The sequence below is a fragment of the Crotalus tigris genome, unplaced genomic scaffold, assembly GCF_016545835.1.
Source record: "Crotalus tigris isolate CLP2741 ecotype Arizona unplaced genomic scaffold, ASM1654583v1 scf7180000022970.308977840:1548163, whole genome shotgun sequence".
Lineage (NCBI taxonomy): Eukaryota > Metazoa > Chordata > Lepidosauria > Squamata > Viperidae > Crotalus > Crotalus tigris.
The window spans coordinates 1,828,900-1,846,486 of record NW_024099557.1 but is presented as its reverse complement, the minus strand read 5'-3'; the positions used below and the strand labels follow the sequence as shown (position 1 = coordinate 1,846,486).

The 17,587-nt window shown below is 43.5% G+C and overlaps 1 protein-coding gene across 6 annotated transcripts in view; it reads left to right on the top strand.

The window, feature by feature from the left end:
- Nucleotides 1–17,587, top strand: part of SBNO2 (strawberry notch homolog 2) — a 142,927-nt gene that overhangs the window by 72,142 nt on the left and 53,198 nt on the right. For 5 of the 6 annotated variants that reach the window (XM_039319253.1, XM_039319254.1, XM_039319251.1 and 2 more), the window contains 2 exons: nucleotides 9,672–9,836; nucleotides 13,865–13,969. In XM_039319253.1, the coding sequence (XP_039175187.1) occupies nucleotides 9,672–9,836; nucleotides 13,865–13,969 (270 nt within the window). The remainder of the gene's footprint in view (nucleotides 1–9,671; nucleotides 9,837–13,864; nucleotides 13,970–17,587) is intronic. The other variant, XM_039319255.1, reaches the window with a different exon arrangement.

Below are 17,587 nucleotides of genomic sequence, written 5' to 3'. Positions count from 1 at the left end.
AACTCCCAGAATTCCACAGCCAGCGTTGCTGGCTGTGGAATTCTGGGAGTTGAAGTCCTCATGCCTTAAAATTGTCAAGTTTGGGAAACACTGTGCTTAATGACCGTGACTTGCTTAACAGCCACTTCCAAAAAAAAGGTCATAAAATTCGATTGCTCGTGTGGGTGACCTGTACCTGTGACCATCGTGACTTGTGACCATGATGGGCAGGCTCCATTATGGTCCTAAGTCAAGGACTACCTGTATAACTTAGCTAATTTAGCTTTATCTTTCCGCAAACTTCACTGCTTGCCAGAAATCGCACCCGATCCGCTGTCTTCCTGTTTGTATTTTTAAAAATTTCTTCACCCATTCTCTTGTCTTCAATAAGCCTTCCGCCAAGCTACCCAAATCCATTTTCTAAATTTATTTATAATTTTAACCCTTTACAGCTCCTCACTTGTGTGAGACTGAACGGTTAACATGGATGGGGTTCTTTTCCAGTTCAGTCGTGCCTGATTCTCGAAGTGTATCTGGACAATCCCTTCTGATTTCTTGGAAATGTTTTTTTTTTTTTAGAAGGGGTTTGCCATTGCTTTCTTCTCAGGGCTGAGAGAGACTGACTGGCTCAAGGTCACCCAACTGACTAAATGCTAAGGCAGGACTAGAACTCACTGCCTCCTGGTGATTGGTCCAAAGTCACCCAGTTGCCTTTCATGCCTAAGATAGGACTAGAACTTGCCATCTCCTGCTGATTGGCCCAAAGTCAGCAGGTTGGCTTTCACGCCTAAGGCAGGACTGGAATTCAGAGTTTCCCAGTTTCTAGCCTGGTGCCTTAACCATTACACCAAACTGGCTTTCTTAACATGCATTAAAACAATAGAACTAACAACAGTAACAATAACAACATTCCAGAGCAGTGTTTGTCAACCTCAGCAACTTGAAGATGTGTGAACTTCAACTCCCAGAATTCTCCAGTTAACCTTACTGGTTGGGGAATCCTGGGAATGGAAGTCCACCCTAACTTCAATAACTTTGAGTTTTGATTAGCACTACTTATAGCAGGAGGGAAAAAAGTCAAAGAATTGCTATCTTAGTATTTGCTTGCTCCGGAAGGATCCTTATTAAGAGACAGAATACAGCATTTATTTATTACAGTATTTATTTGTAAACGTGTAATGTATGTAGGCATTGATTGATTGATTGATTTGATGCATATATTATATACATTGTCAATTTATATAGCCACATATTTAGCACACAACCCAGGGCAGTGTACATCACTAAAGAATATTAATAATCCTAATCATAAATCCCTTCAAAATATACCAAACTGGCATTACGTATGTTATTATTTATAGGAGTTTTTCCATGCTTTCTAGCAGAATAATTCTCTCATTCCTTCTTTGGAAGAATAGCTAACAGAATTAAATTAATCCTAATTAAATAAATTAAATTAAACTAAAAAAAATAATTAAATGTCCCATCCATTTCACTTTCCGTAAAGGCCTGCCTCTGCTGATTGGCCTGAAGCTCAGATGGGTTGGTGGTGGTTATGTTATGTTAGAATTGATTAGTACATTAAAAGATCCCACCTCCTCTCTATTGTACACCCTCCCACATCATGTTTCACTGTTTCTTTGTTAACTTTAATATGTATTTAGTATCTTACCGTTTTAATTCTTTTATAATATCGTTTTATTGTAAGCCGTCCAGAGTCGTAGGACAGCAAAATGGGCGGCGGAATAGATTTAATAAATAAGTAAATTCTGATAGTATGTTTCAGCCTAAAGAATCACCCCATAAAAAAAGTAAATCGGATGTGGAATTCAACTTTGTGCCACATCCGAAATTTGGGTTTTCTTATCTGTGGAACAATCAATAACTTTTACTCGTTTATGTCACTTACCGCTTAGGTAAGCTTTGTTAGCAATGAACTGTGTGAACCCAAGTAACATCAACAACAACAACAATAATAATAAAGTTGGAAGGGACCTTGGAGGTCATCTAATCTAACCCCCCCGTTCAGGCAGGAAACCCTACACCATTTCGGACAAATGGCTGTCCAGTCTCTTCTTAAAAACTTTCAGTGTTGGAGCATTCACAGCTTCTGGAGGCAGGTTGCTCCACTGGTTAATTGTTCTCACTGTCAGGAAATTACGTTCAGTATGTTCAGTTTAATGTCCAGTAACGATAACTACCTGCGCCTTTCACTTTCTTCTACTTTCTCTATATTTCTTAATTATATGCCTTTCTTAATTATATACCTTTTGTTTATGCTCTCTCAGCATATTAAATAAACAAAATAGAGTAAGGAGGATAGAACACTAAGAAAAGGGTTGTTAAGTGAAATTTGCCACACTTTATGACCTTTCTTGCCACAATTATTAAAAGAATCACTGCAGTTGTTGAGTTAGTAACAAGGTTGTTAAGTGAATCTGGCTTCCCCCTTTGACTTTGTTTGCCAGAAGGTCGCCAAAGGGGATCACATGACCCTGGGACACTGCAACCGTCATAAGTATGAACCAGTTGCCAAGCATCTGAATTTTGATCACATGACCGTGGAGGATGCTGCAACGGTTGTAAGTGTGAAAAAGGGTCATAACTAGGTGTTTTCAGTGGCGTTATAACTTTGAATGGTCAATAAATGAATTGTTGTAAGTCAAGGACTATTTACAGGTAGTCCTTGACTTTCAAGAGTTTGTTTAGTGACTGCTTGAAGTTGGAACAGCACTGAAAAAAGTGACTTATGGCCGTTCTTTACAACCGTTGCAGCATCCCTGTGGTCACATGATCAAAGTTCAGACATGTGGCAACCGGCTCATACTTATGACCGTTGCTATGTCCCAGGGTCATGTGATCCCCTTCTAACAAGCAAAGTCAAAGGGGGAAGCCAGATTCACTTAACAACCGTGTTACTAACTTAACAACTGCAGTGATTTACTTAACAACTGTGGCAAAAATGGATGTAAAATGGGGCAAAATGCACTTAATGAATGTTTCGCTTAACAGAAATTTTGGCCTCAGCTGATGTGGAGAACTACCTATATTTTAAACATCATCACAGATTCTTTGACAAGATCTTAGAGAGGATTGGCAAAGTGAAGAAAAACACCTAAGGTCAGGGGTAGGCAACCTTGGCTCTTTTATGACACGTGGACTTCAACTCCCAGAATTCCTGAGCCAGCCATGCTGAGGGGAAAGGAGAGGTTTCCAAGCTGAGCCATGCTGGCTCAGGAATTCTGGGAGTTGAAGTCCACGAATCATAAAAGAGCCCAGATTGCCTACCCCTGCCTAAGGCAGGGCTGTTCAACCAGTGGTATGGGTACCACTTGTGGTACATTGGCACCTGGCAGGTGGGACGCGATTATCCTAGAAAAGTGGTAGCGGGGGAGGGGAATGAGCTGAACCAGTGGCAGCACCGCACAAGCCTGAGCGAGAGATGGCTGGAGCTGCAAGGCTATCAGGGCTCAGCGGAAGCGCCAGGATCAGCGCCAGGCTCCAGCTGGAGCTCAGCACTGATCCTGATGCTTCTGCTGAGCCCAGAAGAAGCACCAATCAGCTGGAAAGCAGCACTGATCCTGGCACTTCTGCTGAGCCTAGAAGAAGCACCGATCAGCTGGAATGTTGCAGCATCTCCAGGGTCTTGTGATTTACATTCAGATGGCAACTGATTCATATCAGTTTGGTCATGTGAAGTGACCAAAACCTGCTGCAACCACCCAGCAGATGGGGGGAATAAAAACCAAACACCCCTTCCCACCCCACGCCCGCTGCCAATCCTCAACAGAAATGCTCACAACAACGAAAACCTTGGACAGGAGGAAGAGCACCGCCAGGTGAGCAGGCAGGTGTCTTGCTCGGCCTAGGCTTGGGGAGCACTTTTTTCACTTTTTTCGAACAGTCACTAAGCAAATTGTTGTAAGTCGAGGACTACCTGTACTTTATCACTTCTTTCTTTCTTTCTTTCTTTCTTTCTTTCTTTCTTTCTTTCTTTCTTTCTTTCTTTCTTTCTTTTTTGGTCATCAAGTTTTTGACCCCTTGCTAGGCAACTGGTGGTAGTCGGATATTGCCATATCCTAAAAGTGGTACAATGGGTGAAAAGGTTGAAAAGCCATGGCCTAAGGTAATCTTCAACTTACGGCTACAATTGGGAACAAATTTTCAATTGCTAATCAAGGTTTGATCAAGGGAATCACGCCTGATTTTTGCGACCATTTTGCCAAATCACTGCAGTTTTTAAGTGAACGATGTTGTCATTAAATGAATCTGGCTTCCACTCCACCCCCCATTGTCTTTGCTTGTCAGAAGCCAGCTGGGAAAGTTGCAAATGGGGATCATGTGACTGTGGGACTCTTCAACCACTAAAAATTTATGCAATAGCAACAGCACTTGGTTTTATATAACGCTTCACAGTGCTTTACAACCCTCTCTGAGTGGTTTACAGAACCAGCATCTTACCCCCCCCCCCAAACAAACTGGATCCTCATTTTACCAACCTCGGAAGGGCGGAAGGCTGAGTCAAACTTGAGCCCTGTCAGGATCGAACTGCTGGCAGTGGGCAGAGTCAGCCTGCAATGCTGCATTCCAGATAAGCGCTCCTGGGATTTAAGGAGGGTGAAGTCTCCATCGCTTCCTCCTCAAAGGGATTCCATGCCAGCCACTCTACTCCATCCATGACTTCAGTTGCTGATTCCACCATCTATATTCCACCACAGTGCTTTACAACCCTCTCTGAGCGGTTTACAGAGCCAGCATATTGACCCCAACAATCTGGATCCTCATTTTACTGACCTCGGAAAGACGGAAGGCTGAGTCAACCTTGAACCCTGTCAGGATCGAACTGCTGGCAGCGGGCAGAGTCAGCCTGCAATGCTGCATTCTAACCCCGGCTTCTCTGGGCCAGGGGATTTAAGGAGGGTGAGGTCTCCATCGCTTCCTCCTCAAAGGGATTCCATGCCAGCCACTCTCTTAACTCCACCCCCAACTTCAGTTGCTGATTCCACCACAGGCCGTGATGCTTAGGGTGGAAAGGCCAGCTAGAAGACCTGCCGCCTTCTTCCATTGGAGCATCACGGCTTCGCTAACCTGGCACAAATGAATAGCAGTAGCACTTAGACTTATATACCGCTTCACAGTGCTTTACAGCCCTCTCTGAGCAGTTTACAGAGTCAGCATCTTGTTCACCCTCCCCAAACAATCTGGATCCTCATTTTACCGACCTCAGAAGGATGGCAGGCTGAGTCAACCTTGAGCCGGTCAAGATCGAACTGCTGGCAGTAGGCAGAGTCAGCCTGCAATACTGCATTCTAATCACTGTGCCACCACAGCGCCTATGTATATTTATATATATATAATATATATCAGCGGTTCTCAACCTATGGGTCGCGACCCCATTTGGGGTCGATCGACCATTTCACGGGGGTCGCCAAGCAAGGCTGTCCGCCATTTTTTCCCCCTTTTCCAGCGGGGCCTTACCTCCCTTGGGCTGGGGCAGCTGGTGGCCCAGCCGGTGGTCGGTCTGCTCCATCTCTGCCGCTTGCCAGCTGCGCCTCAACCGGCGCAGTGGGCGGCACCACGCATGCGCGGCGCTCCCGGGCAGGGAAAGTCCTCGACTTACGATCGGTTGGGTAGTCCTCGACTTACGACCAATTTAGTCCTTGACTTACAACCAGTTTAGTCCCCAACTTACGACCGGTTGGGGGGTCGTGGCATTAAAAAGGTTGAGAACCACTGATATATATAATATTTATATATTATAAATATATGCACCCAAAGTTTGAGCATCTGAATATGGGGATGCTGTAATTGGTGTAGTGCCTTTTTTCAGTGCCATTGTAACTGTGGTTGCTAAACAAATGGTTGTAAGTCAAGGACTACCTGTATTTTTCTCCCTTTCAATTGCAGGTTTATATGGAATAGGATTGGGCAACCCAATTACAGGAAAAGTCATCTATATTCAGAAATCGGCTGCTTTTCTACAGATGGGTGTCTACTTCTTATTGACACAACAAACCTTCCCTTGATGGGGAATAAAACATTTTTGTATAATCTATTACAGGCAGCTGTCCTGCAAATTGCTGTTTTCTTGGCACTTCAGCTCTAAATTTTTCTCTTAGCAGAAATAGAGGAAATTTGAAAAATCTGGCCTTGCGCAACAGCGTGTGCCAAATATTATTTTCCTCTTTATTTCACATTGGTCAAAAAGCCAGCTAATTAAAAGATTAACATACCAGCACACGCAAGAGGGATATATTCAGGACCAATGCATCTAAAATAGTACAACAGAAATTATTGCCCATTATTTCAAAAAGGTGCAAAGACCAAAACAACCTTAGAATTCTTTTAATAATTGCATTGACCAAAACAATCTTGGGGTTCTTTTAGTGCTGCGTCTCAACCTGGACTTATATGCTGTTCTTCCAGGATCCCTGAACTTTTGTATTTCTGAGGATCCTGAGACCAATTTGGTTTAGTGTTTAAGGCACCGGGCTTGAAACTAGGAGACAGTGAGTTCTAGACCAGTGGTTCTCAACTGTGGGTCGGGACCCCATTTGGGGTCGAACGACCATTTCACGGGGGTCGCCAAACAACGCAGTCTACCATTTTTTCCCCCTTTTCCTTAGCCGTGCTACTCCCTTTTATTCTATTGGCTTTTGAAAGCCAATAGAATAGACTCTCTTGAATAGAGTCTAATTCTATTGGCTTTCAAAAGCCAATAGGAATTGTCCAGGCTGTCTCTGCCCTGCTGAGCCCGCCAAAAGTCCCATTCTGCAAACGGTGCTGCACCAGTTGAGTAGTCCTCGACTTATGACCGGTTGAGTAGTGCTCAACTTACGACCAGATGGGGGGGGTCGCGGCATTAAAAAGGTTGAGAACCACTGTTCTAGACCCACCTTAGTTATGAAAATCGGTTGGGTGACTTTGGGCAATCACCAGGAGACAGTGAATTCTAGTCCTGCCTTAGACATAAAAGCTGTCTGGATTACTTTGGGCCAATCACCAAGAGACTTTGAGACTGTGCAAAGTCAATGGGGGAAGTCTGATTTGCTTAACAACCACATGATTCGCTTAACAACTGCAGTGATTTACCTCACAAAATCGGGCATGACTCATTTAACAGCCACCTTACTTAGCAGTGGAAATTCTGGTCCCAATAGTGGTCATAATTTGAAAACTACATATAACCTGGTGCTGGGAAAGAGTCTTCACTGCAGCTCTGCAAGAGCTGTCAATCAAAGCAAATGTGAACAGTCTTGGGAAGGATCCCAGTTCCAGAGAGAAGCCACCGTTTCAATTTGCATTAAGAAAATCCCAGTGTGACGGTGCTAGCAATCCGGCGCCTGGTGTTATATATCGTTTCTTCGGGTGTTAAATTCCAGGTTAGATGGATTTATTGCTCATGTCTATACACGGGGACCTACCCGTAGTCCGCTACTTAGGGCCACAATTGAGCCCAAAATTTCTGTCCCTAAGTGACACATTTCTTAGGTGAGTTTTGCCCCATTTTACGACCTTTATTGTCAGCTATGAACTGAATCACTGCCGTTAAGTTAAGAACACGGTTTTTAAGTGAGCCTCGTTCCCTGTTGACCTTGCTTGTTAGAATCGGATCACATGACCCCGGGACTCTGCAACGGTCATAAATACGAGTCAGTTGCCAAGTGGCTGAATTTCAATCACGTGACCACTCAGATGCTGCAACGGCTGTAAGTGTGAAGAACGGTCATAAATTACTTCTTTCAGTGCCATTGTAACTTTGATCGGTCACTAAACGAACTGTTGTAGGTCGAGGACTACCTGTAATACATTAAGGGACAGCACTACATTGGTTCTAGATAAGAGTTAACGGAATTCAAGATGGATTCGAACTTACACCATTTGTGAGAACGTAAAGACTCCAGGCTGATCCCTCTCTTGACTCCACCCTAAGGCTCTATATGTCCTTCTACTCCACACATTTTCTTCACTTAAGTAGATCGTTTTATATTATTTATTTGTACCCGCCTTTATTTACAAAATACTCAAGGCAGCAATCATATTCCACAGACCTTCCTCCTCCTATTTTCCCCACCACAGCAACCCTGTGAGGTGGGTTCTTCTGAGAGAGAGAGTGACTGGCGCTAAGGCAGGACTTGAACTCACTGTCTCCTCTTTCTAGACCAGGAGTCTTCAGACTTGGCCCTTTTATAACTCATGGACTTCCACTCCCAGAATTCCTCAGGCAGGCACGCTGGCTGAGGAATTCTGGGAGTGGAAGGCCACAAGTCATAAAAGGGCCAAATCTGAAGACCCCTGTTCTAGACTGGTGCCTTAGCTACTGGACCAAACTGGTTCATGGCTGGTGGTTTTATGCTAGGAGATACACTTTGAACTAGGGACAAGGTTACTTCTCGAATTCAGATGCCCTCAAGCTAATTGTGTGGCTTTAATTTGTTCGCATTAAGCTTAATGGAGCTTAAACCCTCAGGCTAAATATGTTTAAGCTGCTGAGGTAATTTTGCTGCTTTAATTTGTTTACATTTTGTAACTATTGAGTCATACCATTCTGCCTCAGGTTTTCTGCTCCGCCTACCCTATCTGACATGTCTCTCTCTCTCTCTCTCTCTCTCTCTCTCTCTCTCTCTCTCTCTCTCTCTCTCTCTCTCTCTCTCTCTCTCTCTCTCTCTCTGTGTGTGTGTGTGTGTGTGTGTCCGTATCCGTGTGTGTGTCCCCAGATGGGCACATTCAGCTCTCAGATATACTGTAGACCTGAGATATCCAACCTTGGCAACTTTAAGACTTGGAGACTTCCGCTCCCAGAATTCCCCAGCCAGCTATGCTACCTGTGGAATTCTGGGAGTTGAAGTCCAGAAGTCTTAAAGTTGCCGAAGTTGAACAACCCTGTCAAAAGGCAGGACCTTTGCTTTTATCCAGGAAATGTGAATGGAGCATAATTAAATGTTGTCGGTAGTTTGTTCTATGCTCACAATCCATTAGAGTCCACTGGCTCAATATATTCAAATAAATAAATCACTACAAATAAAAAATGAATAGCAGTATCAGGGATCAGCCATCCCCCACCTGGACCTTTGAAGGGGCTAGGAAATGCAACTACAGATAGTCTTCGACTTAGGACCACAATTAAGCCCAGAATTTCTGTTGCTAAGAGAGACATTTGTTAAGTGAGTTTTGCTCCGTTTTACGACCATTCTTGCCACAGTTGTTAGGTGAATCACTGCAGTTGTTAAGTTAGTAACCCGGTTGTTAAGTGAGTCTGGCTTCTCCATTGACTTTGCTTGTCAGAAGGTCACAAAAAGTGATTCAATGACCTCGGGACACCGCAACAGTCATAAGTAGGAGCCAATTGCCAATCATCTGAATTTTGATCACATGATCATGGGGATGCTACAAGGTTCATTAGTGTGAAAAATCGTCAGAAGTCACTTTTTTCAGTGCTGTTGTAACTTTGAATAGCCACTAAATGAACTGTTGTAAGTTGAGGACTGCCTGTATGTCTGTGGCCAGCATAGGTGTTAAGCAGGGTTGTGTAATCTATCTGAAAAACACCTTGGTAAGTCTGAGTTTCTAGATCCTATAAAATAAATTGCTCGCGTTTCGGCTTCAGAAACGTTCCAGGGATATGGATGATCCTCATGTTGCTATAATGAATGATAGATAATGCTGGATTTTTTTTCCTCCTAAATCTTTAGGATTCTGCATACAATGAACTCTCCAGCAATTCCCTCTTCTCCTCTCCCGCCGACTCCCTGTCGGATATTGCCGATGCTCAGGAATTCCTGCCTGCTGACAGCCTCAACCAGGTGCCAACAATATGGGACGTCAATGTCAGTGTGCCACAACAGAATCATATAGAGGTCAGTGTCTAATCTCTCTCTTTCTCTTTTTTTCTTTCTTTTTTTTCTCTTTCTCTTTCCCTCTTTCTCTTTTCCTTTATCTCTCTTTCTCTTTCCTAATGGACAGTCACTTAAATACAAGCCAGCCGTGTGCTGCAGCTGCCAAAAAAGCCAACACAATGCTAGGCTGCATTAACAGAGGGATAGAATCAAGATCACGAGAAGTGTTAACACCACTTTACAAGGCCTTGGAATACTGCATCCAGTTTTGGTCACCACAATGTAAAAAAGATGTTGAGACTCTAGCTTTCTAGAGGAAGAGCAGAGAAGAGCAACAAAGATGATTGGGGGACTGGAGGCTAAAACATAAGAAGAACGGTTGAAGGAATTGGGTACATCTAGTGTAATAAAAAGAAGGACTAGGGGTGACATGATAGCAATGTCCCAATATCTCAGGGGCTGCCCCAAAGACAGGGTTGTTGTTGTGGGGAAAATAGGAGGAAGGAGTATTAAATATGTTCACCACTTTGAGTCATTTACAAAAATAATAAAGGTACGATAGAAATAACTAAAATACAAAATAGAAATGAATTCTTTTTTTGAACACCTCCAATCAGGGAATCCTCAGGGCTGCAAAAAGCAGACCAATCCACTGCTTGCTTGCTTTATCTATTTGTTTGTTTGCCTGTCCATCTATCTATCTGTCTATCTTGCCTTCATTATTTTTACAAATAACTCAAGGCAGAGAACATATCTAATACATCTTCCTCCTCCTATTTTCCCCACAACAACCCTGTGAGGTGGGTATCGGGCTGAGAGTGACCGGGCCAAGGTCACCTAGCTGGCTTTCATGCCTAAGGAGGGGTTGGAACTCGCTGTCTCCTGGTGATTGGCCCAAAGTCCCCCACCCAGTTTTCCTATCTAAGGCAGGATTAGAACTCACCATCTCCTGCTTTCTAGCCTTGTTGCCTTAACCACCTAAAAACCAAATGGGCTCCTCAAAATGGCTTAATAGGTCTCAGAATCCGGAAATTCCTCGTGATTTCAAATTTGGTAATCTCCCTCGGTTAAAGCTTCCAGCCATTCTTGAAACCAGAGACATTTTCTTTGCATAAATGCTTAAAATATTGCCTTGTTTGATGAGGAAAAAAGCTGCCCTTTTTTCAGCTAATTCATCTAAGATTGCCCACACAGTTTTCCTTTCATTTTGGGGGGGGGCTGTCTATGGCAGCTGTGGGGGCGATTAGCCAACCTAATTTTGAAAGCTGCTAGGGTGAATAAACATCAACAGCTGATTACCTGTAGATTTGGATTTTGTCAGCCTTGAAAATACGCAGAAGTTCCCCCTACATCGCTGTCCAACTTCCTGCTGGTAAATTATGACTCAGATTTCCAGTAATGGAAGAGGGTTTGTAAAAATGTTTTTTTTTTTTTTTTTTTTAAAAAGGGGAAATAATTTCAAGTGTTTTGTGCTTTTAGGGTTTATCCAGATTTCACTTCAGTTTCAGGAATGCCTTTTCATGCTTTTATAGATAATCTGTGTCTGGCTACAAAAGCTGAATAAGAATTTTTTTTGGGGGGAAAAAAGGCTTTTTTAATTCTAGCAATGGTGGAGGTTTTTTTATTTTATTATTATTTTTTTTGTTGTTGTTGTTTGGCAATATTGCTCCAGACTTGAAAAGTACTGTGTGGTTTGGATTACTCAAAGCAGTGATGGATGAATTTAGTTACCAGACCTTTTTTTTTTTTCCCCTTGTATTTGTGGTTAGATGCACAAGCTTCCTCTTAAATATAAATAGTCCTCGACTTACAACCATTTATTTTAGTAACTGTTCAAAGTTACAACGGCACTGAAAAATGTAACCCGTGATCGTTTTTCACACTTGCAACCACAGCTGAGCCTAAAATTTCAGTTGCTAAGCAAGACAGTGAGTTTTCATTGCATTTTACCACATTTCTTGCTACAGTTGTTCAATGAATTACTATAGTTATTGAATTAGTAACATGGTTTTTAAGTGAATCTGGCTTTTCCATTGACTTTGCTTACGAGATGGTTGCAAAAGGGGATCCCATGACCCCGGGACACTGCGACCGTCATAAATAGTTGCCAGGCATCCCAATTTTGATCACGTGACCATGGGGAGTGCTGTAATGGCCACAAGTGTGAAACATGGTCGTAAGTCACTTTTTTTCAGTGCCTTTGGAACTTTGAATGGCCACTAAATGGAAAGTTGTAAGTGGATGACTACCTTTATAGTTCAAAATCACACTAACAAGTGCTGTTTTTGTCGATTGCACAGTTTCCCCCCCCCAAATGCACATTAACATGTGTTATAAATATCATGAACAAAGAACAATAGTGAGTGTCTGAATGAGAAAATCTTCAAATCTCTTCCAGTCCCAACATTAAAAAAAAAAATCCCATATCCAAGATACATAAAAATTAAAATGGGTTTCAATTTATTTATTTATCTAATTTACTGGTTTTCCCAGTTGCAATGTATGGCTTTGAAAGTTGGACCATAAGAAAGGCTGAGCGCCAAAGAATGGAGGCCTTTGAACTATGGTGCTGGAGAAGACTCCTGCGAATCCCCTGGACTGCAAGGCGATCAAACCGGTCAGTCGTAGAGGAGATCAGCCCCGAAGGCCAGATCCTGAAGTTGAAACTCAAGTACTTTGGCCACCTAATGAGAAGGAAGGACTCACTGGAGAAGAGCCTGATGCTGGGAAAGATTGAGGGCAATAGAAGAAGGGGACGACAGAGAAGGAGCTGGCTGGCTGGAGTCACTGAAGCAGTCGGCATGAGCTTAAATGGACTCCAGAAGATGGTAGAGGACAGGAAGGCCTGGAGGAACATTGTCCATGGGGTCGCGATGGGTTGGACACAACTTCGCAACTAACAACAACAATTTACATACCCCTCCCTCTTAGAAATGTGATTCTGGGGCGTGCCCAACAGAGCAAACAATTAAAACACTCCAAATTAACCTTCGGAACTGAACAATAAATATAAACAAGGCCACAGGAAGATGTGTCAGAGTCTCCCGCATTGGGCAACTTAACACGCAATGCAAGAGAAAGAATGGAGGAGGAGGGAAAAGGAAGGGAAAGAGCAGATCTGGGGCAGTAACTCCCTCTGTTGATAAGTAGGAACATGTTCTGGGCTCTTTGCAACGTAGATATCCCAGGGCTGTTGACATTTGGAGCCCGAGTGTTAATCCTGACTGGACAGAGTACAAAAAAGCAAATCTTTCTACAGTGTTGCCCACCTGATTGAGGGAAGGGGCTTGGTGGATCGTCCCTAGTCAAAATTACATCTACAGAAATTGAACGAACAAATGAATAAACGAACAAATGAATGAATTTATATAGGACCAATGAAGGAGCATTTATACTGCATAGTATCCAGAGTCACTTTGGTTAGTGTGATAGTGGGATGGATGGATGGATGGACGGACGGACAGACAGCCGGACAGACAGACAGATTCATTCTCCACTGGAATCAGCCACAAACCATGCCTTCCTTCTACTCAGGGCAATCAAGAATCAAGCAATTTAATCGGTTGATCAACCACAATCCATAGGTGTGCGTTTATTTATTTATTCATTAAATTGATACACTGCTCATCTCACCATCAGGAGCAATTCTACAACTTTCCAGCCAAAATAACAACAACAACAATAAAAGAAACTGATGTTTTCTATTGGGTTGGATCATTAGTTCATTCAGCCTTTTGCTGGGATCTCTTGGGAACTCTTGGGAGTTTTTTATTTTATTTTTTACCCTTGCCTAAGAATTCTAGGGGCGCAGAAGTGTATTTCTGCCATCAGAGCAGCTATAGCACCTCCAAATATCCAGCTGAAATAGAAAAGTGGCAGTGAGAAAAAGCAGCAAAGGCATGTAAGAAGCCCCCAACCCCGAAAGTCTCTGGGGCTTTCTCATCTGCTGATTATCCAGATCCTGCACTGCTTAGCTTCTGCGCCCCAAGGAGATTGGCTGCATTTGCTCTTAATAGGCTTCCAACTTCCATATTTATTTTTCTTTTCAGGTCTTGCCTCCTGATTTGGAAGGTCTGGAAGGCTTACAGGGAATAGAAAACCACATCACTGCCACTCAGGACATCCCTCGTCTTTCAAGCATCCAGGTAATGAAGGTAATGAAGACAGGCCAGTTGTTGTTGTTGTTGTTGTTGTTGTTATTAGTATTATTATTATTATTATTATGGTTGAATGCACAATCAGCCACATCCAGACAGACTATATTAGGCATTGTTGTCCATCTATTGAGCCCTTCCCAAGGACTTGGGATAGGCCGATATTGTTGTTTGATGGTGTTAAAGGTCTTGTCGCGGGATGTAAGCTGTTCCAAGTAAGGCAGTGTTTCTCAACCTTGACAATTTTAAGACATGTGGAGTTCAACTCCCAGAATTCCACAGCCAGCAATGCTGGCTGTGGAATTCTGGGAGTTGAAGTCCACATGCCTTAAAATTGTCAAGGTTGAGAAACACTGAAGTAAGGGAACTGACTGAAATTGACTGATGGGGATTTTGTCAAGGCTTGTTGATGTTGGTCTAAAACGGGTAGGCAACCCTGGCTCTTTTATGACTCATGGACTTCAACTCCCAGAATTCCTGAACCAGCCATGCTGACTCAGGAATGCTGGGAGTTGAAGTCCATGAGTCATAAAAGAGCCAAGGTTGCCTACCCTTGGTCTATAAGAAAGAATAAATGAAGAATAAAAAAATAGACATGGCAAGGCAAAGTATCACAAGGCCAACACACATACAAAACACAATTACAGGCCAAGGAAATAACAAAAAGAACTGGCAATTGTTAAGAGTAGGAAAGTTGAAGAAAGAGAGCAGAGGGGCTAATTCTGGCTGCACAAGCCTTAAAAACAAATGCACACAAAGCCAGAATGGAGAAGACAGCAACAGACAGCAAATACCACCATTGGAAAGAAGCTGAAGAAATTGGACCACTTGATTAGCTACTGCAAGAAGATCACACAGACTGACTACAAACAAGTAGCAACAATGGTGCATTGGAAGATGTGCAAGAAATTTACCTGCAAGCGAGAACTGTGGGACCACAAAATAGAGAAAGTAATAGAAAATGAAGAAGTTAAAATGCTCTGGGAGTTTAGAATACAAACAGACAAATACCTGCCACACAACACATCAGATTTAACAATCGTTGAGAAGAAGGACAAAAAAGTCTGGATAGTGAACATTGCAGTACATGGAAGCAGCAGAAGAGAGGAGAAAGAACTGGAGAAAATCAGAAAATATAAATATATGCAAATAGAAAATCAAATCAGTTTATTGTGGTCGTTAATCAGCAAATAGAAGTAGCACTGTGGCAAAAGAAAGCAAAGGTAGTACCGATAGTGATAGGCGCCTTCTGTGCAGTCCAAAACATCTGGAGCACAACTTGAACATCATCGGCACTGACAAAATCCCCCTCAGTCAATTGCAAAAGGCAGCTTTACTTGGAACAACTTACATTCTGCAATCATACTTTTAACACCATCAAATAACAACATCTGCCTATCCCAGATGCTTGGGAAGGACTCAATGGGTGGATAAGAATGTCAAATCGAGTCAAAACATCTGGCTGACTGGAACCAACAATATGATAATGATGATGATGATGATAATAATAATAATAATAATGATGATGATGATGATGGAATGGAATGGAATAGAATAGAAGAGTTGGAAGGGACCTTGGAGGTCATCTAGTCCAACCCCCTGCTCAGGCAGGAAACCCTATACCATTTCAGACAAATGGTTGCCCAATCTCTTCTTTAAAAGCTCCAGTGATAGAGCACTGACAACCTTCGGAGGCAGGTTGTTCCACTGATTAATTCTTCTAACTGTCAGGAAATTTCTCCTTAATTCCAGGTTGCTTCTCTCTTTGGTTAGTCTCCATCTGTTGCTTCCTGTCCTGCCTTCAGGTGCTTTGGAGAGCTTGACTCCCTCTTTTTTGTGGTAGCCCCTGAGATACTGGAACACTGCTATCATGTCCCCCCTCGTCCTTCTCTTCATTAAACTAGACATACCCAATTCCAGCAACCGCTCCTTGTATGTTTTAGCCTCCTGTCCCCCGATCATCTTTGTTGCTCTTCTCTGCACTCTTTCTAGAGTCTCAACACCTTTTTTACATCGTGGTGACCAAAACTGGATGCAGTGTGGCCTTACCAGGACATTATAAAATCGTATTAATAATAATAGAACAAGCATGATATTTCCTCCTTAATTCTGAGGTTTGATCCAACCCACATTTCACTCACTTCCCGATTTTGCTATGAGGAATAATTATATTTCCAGTTCCTTAATAGAAGTCATGACTTCAATAATAGGTCTCCTGGTGTTTAGGGTTACCGTTCCGAGAGTAATAACCACCTCACATGCGTTCTTTCCCACTTCCTATATTTTATTAAAAGCTCATAAATGTGTTTTAAAACCAACAGCTGCCGAGACAACATTAATGTTTTATAGAGAATCTAATTTAAATAACGTCAGGCATGAACAATCAGATCCACCTGTCAAGGTTTCAATTTATTGCTTTATTGCTCAAGCCTACATACAGGAATCTTCTTAGTTTAACAGTTTGCACCTGGGTAAAACTAGGTAAGACTCAACTGCAATCAAGGGAAGTTGGACGTTGTCCTCTTGTGACTGTGTAGAGCAGACATGTCAAACACAAGGCCCGGGGGCCGGATGCAGCCCGTGATGTGGTTTCATGTGGCCCGCGAAGCCATCCTGGAAACAGTGAGGGAACGGCCCCTGCTGCCTTGATCCCGGCCCAGGCCGGCCGAGAGGGAGCCAATGTACAATTTTGTGATGGCCATCTATCCTGAAACGCATTCAGTCTTAGCTCCACAAGGCCGCCTGCAAACAGCGAGGAACCAGCCCCTGCCACATCAGCCCCGTCCCCTCAGTGCATGCAGGGGAGGTGTCACCCTTTGTGAGGAATGAAGAAATACACCATTGCCTGGAAGTGGCCAGCAAATGGCCCTCGCCTACTTCACATATCTGGCTTGATGGGCTCCGGGGGAGGGGTTTCGGCAGGCTCTTCCAGTGGACCATGCCTTGGTGCTTGCCCCGGTCCCACCCTCTTCTGCCAGAGACCCTCAGATCTGTCTCACTCCTGCCCAGGGCCCCAGGCACCCTTGACGCAAACGATGTAGAACTGGCCATGCCCACCCAGTAGGCACACCAACTCCAGCCATGCCCACTCAGTAGTCCACGCCCACCCTGGCCACACCTACCCGGCCCCTGAGGACAACCACAATGCTGATGCGGCCCTCAATGAAATTGAGTTTGACACCCCTGGTGTAGAGACTCTAAACCCGTGGTGGCGAACTTATGGCACGTGTGCCACAGGGGGCACCCAGAGCCCTCTCTGTGGGCACACACGCTGTCACCCAGTCCTAGGCCTTCAGCTGGGTTTTATAAAACCTTTTCGCTTTAAGCCTCCGCCGCCGTGTGCAAAAAAAAAAGGTTCAATCAATCAATCAATTTCAACTTCTTGCGGGAAAAAAAAAGATCTCGCAAAGTTGGAATTGATAGATTGAACTTTTTAGTCCCACCCAGTCTGCTGTTACCACCACAGCCACACCCACCCAATGAGCCACACCCACCCAATAGGCCACGCCCACCCGGCACCCAACGATACATAAGTGGGTTTTGGGTTGTAGTTTGGGCACTCAGTCTCTAAAAGGTTCGCCATCACTGCTCTAAACTAATTCCCCGCTTGACTCCACC